This window comes from Hypanus sabinus, chromosome 13 (genome assembly GCF_030144855.1).
Source record: "Hypanus sabinus isolate sHypSab1 chromosome 13, sHypSab1.hap1, whole genome shotgun sequence".
Taxonomy (NCBI): domain Eukaryota; kingdom Metazoa; phylum Chordata; class Chondrichthyes; order Myliobatiformes; family Dasyatidae; genus Hypanus; species Hypanus sabinus.
Genome location: NC_082718.1, coordinates 105,577,677 through 105,590,223, shown reverse-complemented (window position 1 = coordinate 105,590,223; position 12,547 = coordinate 105,577,677). Strand labels below are relative to the sequence as shown.

General features: G+C 39.7%; 1 protein-coding gene across 1 annotated transcript in view; it reads left to right on the top strand.

Moving 5' to 3' along the window:
- Nucleotides 1-12,326, top strand: part of unc119.1 (unc-119 homolog 1) — a 50,337-nt gene extending 38,011 nt beyond the window's left edge. The window contains exons 4-5 of the mRNA XM_059988348.1: nucleotides 978-1,150; nucleotides 7,796-12,326. Of these exons, the coding sequence (XP_059844331.1) occupies nucleotides 978-1,150; nucleotides 7,796-7,908 (286 nt within the window). The 3' untranslated portion in view covers nucleotides 7,909-12,326. The remainder of the gene's footprint in view (nucleotides 1-977; nucleotides 1,151-7,795) is intronic.
- The last annotated feature ends 221 nt before the right edge of the window (nucleotides 12,327-12,547 follow it).

Sequence of the window (12,547 nt, the reverse complement as noted above, 5' to 3'; positions counted from 1 at the left end):
CTCTATTTGTCTCTTCCCATATTTTCACATGTATATTAAAAAAAAATTCCACTTTGATATTTTTGAAACATTTCACACTAAATTAGCAAACTCCCCCCTCTGTCCTGCTGCCAACCATTTGCCCCCTCCCCATCCTGATTGTAGTGTGAGCCAAAGGTGTTTCTTCAGTTACTGTTTAACTGGAGGAATGTTAAACTTAACCAAGGCTGAGTATTAGGCATTCTGGGAACAGACAGGAATTGGAGATTGAGAAATAGTAGGGATGTAGAACTTTGCAAGATAGTGATGTACTGAGGACGCTGTATTGCTCAACATAGACTGCACCATTAATCCAAAAAGATGTTCAGCTCTTTCCCCATGTGCTACTCAAAATTCATAATCAGATATGACTGACGAACGTTAAACCACAGGCCATGCACTTTCCAGATGTTGCTCTCTATTTGTGAATTATTATGGGGATCAAGGATAATGCCATTCTTTTCTCCACCAACAGCCATCAATCCTCTGTACTAGACAGAAGCACAAGGTGTTAGTTGTGATAAAGCCATTCATTTTGCTGTTTACAGTTACTGTTCTATAGATTTGCTAAGTGTGCCATGTGTACCTTGATAATAAATTTTACTTTGAACTTTGAATGTTAGCTGCACCTGATTCTTAAAATATAGATTAAATAGGACTGAACATTCAAAGACCTTAGTTTCAAAATGATCTTATTGTTTCCATGGCAATGTTAGACTTTTGCTTTGAAGTAACAGGTGATGTTTTTCAGATTTGTTTTCACTCTCGTACAGCCTGTTGAAACTTAATGAAGAAGCATGATTAGTTCTGGCAGATTTACTATAAGTGAACAAATTCATTGAAAAATATAATTTGTGATCAAAACAAAATAAATGTACAACTTGGTTCACATGTCTATTTGTTGATTTACTTCCTTTATATTATGTATTCTATTTTTACCCTTTTCCTTGCTTTTACAGGGTAGAATTTACAGTTGGAGACAAGCCTGTGAATAGCTTCAGAATGATTGAAAGACATTACTTCAGGGAGAAGCTGTTGAAGAGTTTTGATTTTGACTTTGGATTCTGTATTCCTAACAGCAGAAATACGTGCGAGCACATATATGAATTCCCTCAACTTTCTGAAGAAATTAGTATGTATTTTTAGTTTTTAGAATCAGGTTTATTATCACCAGCATGTGACATAAAATTTGTTAACTTAGTAGTAGCAGTTCAATGCAATACATATTATAGAAGAAAAATTAAAAATAATAATGAAAAAATATAATAATATATCAATTATAGTATACATATAGATAGAAATATAGATACAAATAGATAAATAGATACAAATAGATTTTAAAAAGTCAAAAAAAAGACTGTATATTTTTTTAAAAAGTGAGGTCGTGTCCAAGGTTTCAATGAACATTTAGGAGTAGGATGGCAGAAGAGAAGAAGCTGTTCCTGAATCACTGAGTGTGTGCCTTCAGGCTTCCGTATCTCCTACCTGATGCCCTGATGAGAAAAGGGCATGCCCTGGGTGCTGGAGATCCTTAATAATGGACACTGCCTTACTGAGACACTGCTCCCTGAGGATGTCCTGGGTACTTAGTAGGGTTGTACCCAAGATGGAGCTGATTAGATTTCGAAACTTCTGCATCTTCTCTCGGTCCTGTGCAGTAGCCCCCCCCCCGTACCTGACAGTGATGCAGCCTGTCAGAATGCTCTCTACAGTACATCTATAGAAGTTTTTGAGTGTATTTCTTGACATGCCAAATCTTTTCAAACTCCTAATGAAGCATAGCTACTGTCTTGCCTTCTTTATAACTGCATCAAGTCAAGTTAAGTCACTTTTATTGTCATTTCGACCATAACTGCTATGTACAATACACAGTAAAAATGAGACAACATTTTTCAGGACCATGGTGTTACATGACACAGTACAAAAACTAGACTGAACTATGTAAAAAAAACAACTACACTAGACTACAAACCTACCCAGGACTGCATACAATAAATAATAAACAGGACAATAGGGCAGTAAGGTATTGAGGAGTCTGATAGCTTGGGGGAAGAAACTGTTACATAGTCTGGTTGTGAGAGCCTGAATGCTTTGATGCCTTTTCCCAGATGGCAGGAGGGAGAAGAGTTTGTATGAGGGGTGTGTGGGGTCCTTCAAAATGCCGTTTGCTTTGCGGATGCAGCGTGTAGTGTAAATGTCTGTGGTGGCGGGAAGAGAGATCCTGATGATCTTCTCAGCTGACCTCACTAGCCGCTGCAGGGTCATGTGATCCGAGATGGTGCAATTTCCGAACCAGGCAGTGATGCAGCTGCTCAGGATGCTCTCAATACAACCCCTGTAGAATGTGATGAGGATGGGGGGTGGGAGATGGACTTTCCTAAGCCTTCGCAGAAAGTAGAGATGCTGCTGGGCTTTCTTTGCTATGAAGTTGATGTTGAGGGACCGGGTGAGATTCTCCGCCAGGTGAACACCAAGAAATTTAGTGCTCTTAACGATTTCTACCGAGGAGCCGTTGATGTTCAGCGGGGAGTGGTCACTCTGTGCCCTCCTGAAGTCAACAACCATCTCTTTTGTTCACATTCAGAGACAGGTTGTTGGCTCTGCACCAGTCTGTTAGCCACTGCACCTCCTCTCTGTAAGCTGACTCGTCGTTCTTGCTGATTAGACCCACCACAGTCGTGTCATCAGCAAACTCGATGATGTGGTTCAAACTGTGTATTGCAGCACAGTCATGTGTCAGCAGAGTGAACAGCAGTGGACTGAGCACACAGCCCTGGGGTGGCGGGGGGGGGGGGGTCCCTGTGCTCAGTGTGATGGTGTTGGAGATGCTGCTCCCGATCCGGACTGACTGAGGTCTCCCAGTCAGGAAGTCTAGGATCCAGTTGCAGAGGGAGGTGTTCAGGTCCAGTAGGCTCAGCTTTCCAATCAGTTTCTGGGGGATGATTGTGTTGAATGCAGAACTGAAGTCTATGAACAGTATCCGAACATATGTTGGGACCAGGTTAGATCCTCAGAGATCTTAACTCCCAAGAACGTGAAGCTGCTCACTCTCTCCACTTCTGATCCCTCTATGAGGATTGGTATGTGTTCCTTCGTCTTGCCCTTCCTGAAGTCCACAATCAGCTCTTTCGTCTTACTGATGTTGAGTGCCACGTTGTTGCTGTGGCACCACTCCACTAGTTGGCATGTTTCACTCCAGTACTCCCTCTCGTCATCACCTGAGATTCGACCAACAATGTTTGTATCATCAGCAAATTTATTGATGGTATTTGAGCTATGCCTAGCCGCACAGTCAGGTGTATATAGAAAGTACAGCAGTGGGCTAAGCACACACCCCTGAGGTGCACCAGTGTTGATCATCAGTGAGGAGGATATGTTATCACAAATCCGCACAGATTGTGGTCTTCCGATTAGGAAGTTGAGAATCCAATTGCAGAGGGAGGTACAGAATCCCAAGTTCTGCAACTTCTCAATCAGGATTGTGGGAATGATGGTATTAAATGCTGAGCTATAGTTGATGAACAGCATCCTGATGTAGGTTTTTGTGTTGTCCAGGTGGTTGAAAGCTGTGCGGAGAGCCATTGAGATTGTGTCTGCTGTTGACCTATTGTGGCGATGGGCAAATTGCAGTGGGTCCAGGTCCTTACTGAGACAGGAGTTCAGTCTAGTCATGATCAACCTCTAAGTATTTCATCACAGTCGATGTGAGTGCTACCGGGCGATAGTCATTACGGCAGCCCACTTTATTCTTCTTTGGCACTGGTATAATTATTTCCTTTTTGAAGCAAGTGGGAGGTTGAAAATGTCCTTGAATACTCCTGCTAGTTGGTTGACCCAGGTTTTCAGAGCCTTACCAGGTACTCGCAACGGGACCTTCTGCCTTGTGAGGGTTCACTCTCTTTAAAGACAGTTAACATCGGCCTCTGAGACAGATCACAGGGTCATCAGTTGCAGCAGCGATCTTCACAGCTGTAGTTGTGTTTTCCCTTTCAAAGCAGCATAGAAGGCATTGAGTTCATCTGGTGGTGAAGCATCACTGCCATTCATGCTATTGGGTTTCGCTTTGTAGGAAGTAATGTGTTGCAAACCCTGCCAGAGTTGCTGTGCATCCGATGCCACCTCCAACCTCATTCGAAATTGTCTCTTCGCCCTTGAAATAGCCCTCCACAAATCATACCTGGTTTTCTGGTACAGGTCAGACATGAATGCTGCCGATCTAGCCTTCAGCAGGTGATGTAGCTCCTGGTTTGTCCATGGCTTTTGGTTTGGGAATGTGCAGTAAGTCTTTGTGGGCACACACTCATCCACACAGGTTTTAGTGAAGTCGATAACAACTGCAGCATACTCATCCAGGTTCGAAGATGAATCCCTGAATACAGTCCAGTCCACAGATTCAAAGCCATTCTGTAGCGCTCCTGTACTTCCCTTGTCGAAACCTTCTTGTCCTCACTGCTGGTGCTGCAGTCTTCAGTCTCTGCTTATACTCGGGGAGTAGAAGTACAGCTGGGTGATCAGACTTCCTGAAGTGAGGGCGTGGAATAGCACGATAGGCATTCTTGATGGTGGTGTAGCAATGGTCCAGTGTGTTTTTTTCCTCTGGTATTGCCAGTGATCTGTTGATGGTAATTGCTTAGTGATTTTTTTTCAGATTGGCCTGGTTAAGATCTCCCAAAATGATGGTGAAGGCATTAGGATGCGCTGTTTCGTGCATGTTGATCCCATTGCTCCAATCATCTAAAGCCTACTTGCCACTTGCCTGAGGTGGAATATATATACCTCTACCAAAATGGGCCCAGAGAATTCCCGTGGTAGGTAAAAAGGACAGCACTTAACTGCTAGATATTCCAGGTCTGGTGAGCAGAATTGGGACAGCACTGGTATATTTGTGCACCAGGAAGAGTTGATCATGAGGCATACTCCACCTCCTCTGCTTTTGAGAGAATATAGCTCTTATCCTGACGGTATAGTAAACCCGTCGATCTGAATCAGCATCCGGTATGGAAGGGGTTAACCAGGATTCCGCAAAACAAAGGATACAAGTGGTCCTAATTTTCCTCTGATTCAACACCCTAGCTCTGAGATCTTCGATTTTGTTCACCAGAGACCGCACATTTGCTAGCATTTAGATTTAGAGATGCTGCTTGGTAGTAGGCCCTTCTGGCCCAGTGAGTTTGCGCCACCCTGTTACAGCCTTGTGACTAATTAACCTACTAACCCTGCATCTTTGGAATGTGAGAGGAAACTGAAGCACCTGGAGGAAACCCATGCAGTCACGGGGAGAACGCAGAAGCGGCAGCGGAATTTAACCCAGCCCATCAGTGCTATAATTGCATTATGCTAACTGCTATGCTACTGTGCTGCCTAAATTTCTAAAAGCAAAATTGTTGGTTAACCAGATTTATCTCTATTTTCTAGTGTTTGAATATCAGGTGTGTGCAGAGTCTAGTATAGATTTCTCTTTTTTTTATTACATAGTTCAGTCTAGTTTTTGTACTGTGTCATGTAAACCACGGTCCTGAAAAACATTGTCTCATTTTTACTATGCACTGTACCAGCAGTTATGGTCGAAACGACAATAAAAGTTGAATTGACTTGACTTGAGTTGGGTTTTTTATCTTCACCCAAGGTTTGTGAGTCTAAAATTAGGGACATAGAGTTTAGAGTGAAAGGGGATAGATTTAAAAGGGACCTGGAGGATAACTTTTTCATGGAGAGGGTACAAAGTATATGGAACAAGCTGTCCAAGGAAGTGATTCTGACAGATATGGTGCAATCACTTGAGAAGCACTATAGGTACGTGAAGGGGTTCGACTTGGAGGGATGAATGCTGAACACATGAACTGGATGGTACCTGGTCAGCATGGACTCGAGGACGGATGAACCTCTATCCATGCTGTATGATGCTGTAAGTGAGTATGCATGCTCAGCTTGGAAATTGAAGTTGAAATGACCTGGGATCTGAAGTGGATCTGCCACTGGTCGCTTCCTTTTTGTCTTGAAGATTGCCACCAATCAAAAAACCTTGTTGGTGCCAATTTTTAACATTGTGACAAAAAAGAATTAGTGTTGAGGTGATGTTTCAGTGGGGCTTGATTTCAGTCCACGCTGAGATTGGGTCTATTACTGATTAAAAGCACAGCTTGCTTGCTGTTATGTAGCAGGCGCAAGATGAGGTGACTTTCTGTTGGCAGACGAATCACAAGTTTGCTCCAGTGCCCTCTTAATGAAAACTAAACTTAGTGACTTTTTTTTTTAAAAAGAAGGCTTTCTGTTGTGGCCTTTGCTGGTCCTTGGATTTTTCTTGGAGTTAGAACGTGGTGAAAATCATGTCCATCATGCTGCTATGAAATTGGAATCCACTTTGTGATTTGGGGAGAACTTTGTGGCCACTGGAAGAAAATTGAGGGTTCATGGCAATAATGTTCCCTGTGATAGAAGGCACACCACATTGTAGTTACTGAAATGGGATATGTATCATTTCATTAAATACTTGTGCTCCACAACACATTATCCTCTAAGACATCATCAAGTGTGCTTTTGAGTCTGTGACTAACATACTTCTCCATGAAATTTCAGAAATTCAGTGGGTTTACAGTTGTATTTTGGCAGAATTATTATTTTCCAAATGGCAAGTCTGGACCAAATAGTTTGCTAGAATAGTTTATATGCACAGATTCAAGCAATGAATATAGTTTTGGGCATTAGAATTGTAGGAGAGATTATACAATCAAAATAGTTGTACAATCATGCAAACTTCCTATTCTGAAATATTACAGTTGGAATTTTTTGCCTGTGGTCGGCCAGATTTTTTTTGGTGAAGTTCCTTCGTGGAGATTGTATGTAGTCTGTTAAAGAACAAAACTAATTAGCATAACCCCTCTTGCAAATTTTGTAACTGAAATAAAATGTTTTGGAATATTTGCCAAGTTATCCTTAATAGATGCAAAATTTACTTTCAATTAATTTCTAAAGCTGGTATAACTATTTGGAGCATTTCATGAATAAACTTAAATGTGATTGAAAATTAAATTTGACCTTTAAGCTCCAACTATTTTTGTTACATTGGGTATTCTACTGGACCAGTACTGTAGCAGAGCACAATGATCTCTCATTGGTTCAGCAGATCTCATACAAGCATCATGTAAATCTATTAGCGTGAATAAATAAGTTGAAACTTTTTCTCTGTGACATGGCAGGACACTATTGCGTCTACATAGGTTTAGAGACAAGCCCATCAGTCTCATTCCCCCATAGCTCATTCTCTCGCATAACCCTTCATTAGTTAGAGCATGAAAAGATACAGGGAGAAGACAGGAAATTGGGCCTGAGAGGAAAATTGGATCAGCCATGATGAAATGGTGGAGCAGACTCAATGGGCCAAATGGTCTAATTCTGCTCCTACATCTTATGGTCTAATGCCCATCAATAACTCCTGAGTTTTCTACTGCTCACTCACACTCCGGGCAGTTTACTATAGTCAATTAAACTTTGGGAAGTGGGAAGAAACATCATAACCCTAGGGAAGTCATGTGGGCACAGGGAAAGGTGCAAATTCCAAAAATGGCCCTCAAGATCTGAATTGTACTCTTGACTGCTGGAGCTGTGAGACAATTGAACCATCCTGCTGCCCAAACGTGGCATAGCACCAATAGGAACAAAATGCCTAATTTTTGAAATGAATTTACTTTCTAAATTGTTCAAAACACTAAATATTTCACCTTAAGTTTTCCGTAAGCTTTTATTACATTACCAACACTTGCTTTCTCTTTCTTTGCAGTCCAAGAGATGGTGGACAATCCTTATGATACACGGTCTGACAGTTTTTACTTTGTGGACAGCAAGCTGATCATGCACAACAAGGCAGATTATGCATACAATGGAGGGCAGTAGTGAACCTGTGCACAATATATATTTCTGCAACACCACCCATTCGGTCTAAGCTTGCACTGATAACGAAGAGGTTGGCTTTTTGGCTGGGTGAATGAATTACGTTTTATCATTTCTATGCATTCTGTATCAGAAGGAAATCATTTGGTTAAGTTTATAAAGGTGATTCAGTTGGAAACTCCATCCCTCGGTGTATGTATTGTTTACTATATCTAAAATGAATGCCTAGTTGTGATGAAAGATTCCTCATAAAAGAAGTACATTTATTTTTCTGTAATTATAGTCAAAGATTAATGCCACTGAGTTTGAACATAGCCTTGAACTATGTTCGAATAAGAGGGAGTTTGATTAGTGGTTCAAATAATTCCCCATTTAAACAAAAATGGTTTCAGGCTGCTGAGCCACTTTCTGTTACAGTGCACATTTTTCTAAAAACAAAATCCATTTACTTTGTGACCACATTGCAGTACTTCAAATCTTCCATGGAGCAGTAAGTATCCAAGGCAGAACTTGAATATCTACATTGAATGTTACATATTTATCACCAGCTGGAGTTAAGTCTTCTCAAACAATTAAATGAAAAGACTTGCAATATTGTTTATTTTTACATTGAGGGTGGAAAATCTTAAAAATGTTGTTGTCCTGGTTTCTAGTTCAGACATTGTTTATCTTTAATTTAAGGATCTGATCCTTTCCAGGTCTATGAGTACTTTTTCATATTAATTGTTGAATATGAGTAACAAAATAAGCACCATTGAAAGCTATTTAGAGCATTACCGAGAAATAGTTTTATGATAGTCAAAACCATTGTGGGGCACTGAAGGTTCCTGGTTTTATTTAATTTCCTTGTTTTCTCACATTGTTACAATCTTCAACCAGCAAAATAAAAATGACTTTCCTGTAGTTGATATATGAAAATACTATCTCAATTCTAGATTAAAGTTTGAAGTTTTGAAACAGAACTATAATAGTTATTAGTTCTATTAATTTCCTATATATCTTGGAAAACACTGATATCATTCCGTGATGTCCTGTAGCATAGCTTACAAGTCGGTAAAGTTGGTTATAAGGGATACAAAGAAGGTCATGATGAACTAAAATTTGCTCTTTAATTTAGCCAGTGCGTCTGATTTCCATTTAATTCCATTGACATGATTTGAATGTATTTACCAATATTGGAAGTGATTATGTTAAAAGCATAAATTAGATGAAACTGAAATAACTCATATTTAATTTCTGCCTGCTTTTAATCATAAAAGCTATCTCTGGCACACCATTTTGTATATTTTTAGTATATCTGTCTAAAACATGACACCAACTGTTAATTTTATAGTTTGCATCCTATAACAATACCTTTTGATTGCTGCTAAATCTTTTGTGTCTTGGCTAGTAGTAAAAAGCAGCTGTGAGTTTAAACCTGTGGGGTCTCAGAACTAATCACAGACTTTACAGGAATTTCATTTCTGATTTAAATTTCTGACTGCAAATTCCAGAAAAGTCTACTACCAGCATCTTTGTACTGATATCATTCTGAGCACAGAAAAATCTGATATTGTCTCCATTTTACAGTCATAGATGAAAGAAGCTGCTTGGAATTGATCATGAATACCAGTTGAGTCAAAGATTTGACTTAGTTAAAATATGTTGCTTGCATTTGGTCTGTGCACAGTTTAAAATTTAGATGATAGCTTGTCACTGGTAGGCACAGGAGTATTTTAAGGGTATTAGGATAATTGTTTCATACCTGATTGATCTCGGAACATGCTGATAGTGCAATGCTGCTATCAGTATTTTCACCAGAATCAGTTCAGCATCAGGTCATTGAAAAGTCAAAGTAGCGGTGGAATGGTTAATTATTTCTTGATAATTTAAAACCATATTTTACTTTAAATTGTGATGTGAAGAACTTCCTCTGTGTGATTAAATGTTATCAATAGTTGAATGTTATCATCTTCCACCATTGCATTGACAGTCTCCTTGAGACTTTCTTAATATTACTTCCATGCTAGTATGCATCAATGTATGCTTTTTTAAAAAAAATGTAAGCACAGCAAGAATTGCAATGGCTGATGTCCCTTGAGGCAAAATGTAAGTTACTTCAGATATATTAAGTGCTTGGAATTCCACTGATCTTGGCAAAATGTTGATTAAGGCTACGTCCACACTAGACCAGATAATTTTGAATATGTCGGTTTTGCATAAAAACGATAGGCGTCCACACTATGCGTTTTTAAAAATATCTCTGTCCACATTGAAATGGAGATTTTGTCGAATCTCCTACTGTGCATGCACTGGACACATCAACCAAAAACAAGCGACATGTTTGGTGTTGAATCTCGCTGTGAAAGATGGTGCGTGTTTGTTCAGTTGGCTGTTGTGCAGGAAGATTTAAAAGTTAAAAAAAAACACAAATTGCAAAAAAACAAATACTGAAGCATATGGCGGCAACTGATGGGGAGTTCACAGACTGTATGACCTGGCTCATGAACATTGAAAAGCTGACTATTTGTTGTATTAATAAAGCACCTTGTTAAATGTATAAAACATGTCTGCATCAGTGTTATCTTGTATTTCCATACAATGTTACATTAGGCTGTTACACATGTATTGTCAGAAGTACTTGCATAAATAGGTAAACCACTTTCATACGAGCAAGGACAGAAAACAGGGCAAAGTGAGTACAATATACTTATTTATTCAGTAAGTTATGGGTCAAAGTATTTGGTGAGTACATTTCTAACTCTTCTGGCTTCAGTCTTGCTGTCTGTTCTGAAATTGTTAGGTTGCATTCAAGAAAACAATGAAATGGTGTGCTGCCGTCTGACAGCGTTTTCAGAAGTCTCCAGTTACCCTGTCCACACTGATCTGCCCGAGCAGCATTTTCAAAAATACCCACCCTGGAAAGCATTTCTGAGAAGCTCTGGTTTTGGGGGATGAAAACGCCGTTTTAGTGTGGATGGAGGGTAAAAACGAAGAGAAAAAGCTTCGGTTATGGATTTATCTGGCGTAGTGTGGACATAGCCTAATTTTCAGTTTTAATTTTCAAGTGTTCTTCCCTAATTTGCTTTACTATTTCTAATGCTCTGCTACTCCTTCCCCTCTCCTGTACCTCCTCCCCCCCCCCCCCACCCCCCAAATCATTTTCTTTCTCTGGCTTTTCCTCTTCATTTCCACTACTGATAAAGGCTTGTATCCCAAAATGTCGACTGTTTATTCCTGAGTTCTACCAGCAGTTCATGCGATGCTCTGGATTTCTGCATCTGCAGGTCTCTTGTGTTTATGGCTGTTTCTATTTTTCTCTTGCTATCTTTTCACCGTAGTTTTCAGCAAAAGAGAATTGCCCAAAGATCGAGCAAACACCACTGATAAAAGAAACCATTAGGGAAGAGCTTGAATGTGGTTGATTGAAACTGATGAACCCAGGGTCTATTAATAGGAAATGGTGAAGTTGGCTGGTTGCTTTTTTTTGATAGATGGTGAGGGAGCTAGAGGCAATCAGACTTCCTTTGTAGGAATTGGCAGATGAACTTTTGTTATTGATTTGGTTGTTTTTACTAGCCAATGGAAACTTGGGTCTCATGGCTTGTGTTAATCTACTCATACATAGTTTCTGAGCACAGACTAACATTACTACGAGGGTAAATGTGTTTACATCTGGTAATAAATTTGGGTAGAGGTTATAGTTAATTTCTGTTCAGTCAGGCCTTTTGATGTTCTAGACAAGCAAGGAATCACAGTAAATCTATTACATGTAATTTATCAAGAACTTTATTATTCTGTCAACTGGTGTTATTTGGTAGTTCTGCACATTTGTTTTTAACTGTTCTGATTTCTGATCTACTTATGGCTCGAAAATTTATGGATATTGTTTGTATTTCTAAGCTGTTAGCTGGCACTGCCAGAAATCAGAGCAAATGTATAAGAAGTTTTTTTTTGTTTTACTATTAGTTGCTTTTTATAATATGTATATCTGTAGTATCAGAATCTCTTGCCCCTTTTCAGTTAGTTGCCAACATAATTTAAATTTTTTGAAACATTTATGAAAAATTGAAATGCCACTATCTGATACTTTTACGGTTGCAATTGTACATTTCAATGGTTCAATGGTTGCATTTAAGATCAGAGAGTGTATACAATGTACAATCTGAAATTCTCACTCTCCGCAGACGTCCTCCAAACACAAGAAAAATATCCCCAAAAAGGAATGACAGAAAAAAAATGTAAGAACCCCTAAAGACCCGTACATCCCTCCCATGCACGAGCAGCATCAACCCTCTCCCCCCCCCCACAACCACTATGCAAGCAACAGCAAAGCCCCCAAAGAGAAAGCATGGTCTACAGTACATTAGAAACTAACTGTTTATTCCAACATTTCAACATCCCACAGTGTCTCTGTCTCTCCCCCATCTCCCCCCTCCCCCTTCTAGACTTCCCTGACTCCAGAATTGTTAGCAAACTCTCACCATCAAGAAATCAGGGTCCAGAGGCTTTTCATTTGGAAGTATTTGACAGGCTTCCTAAAAGAGTCTGTCTTCATGAGTTTGGGGTCTGATTTGGTTTTCTTGCTCAATTTAACCTACAAATACAAGCTTGATGTGAATCGATGCACAATTTATTCTGATTTTCAATGTAGAGTGTTGGG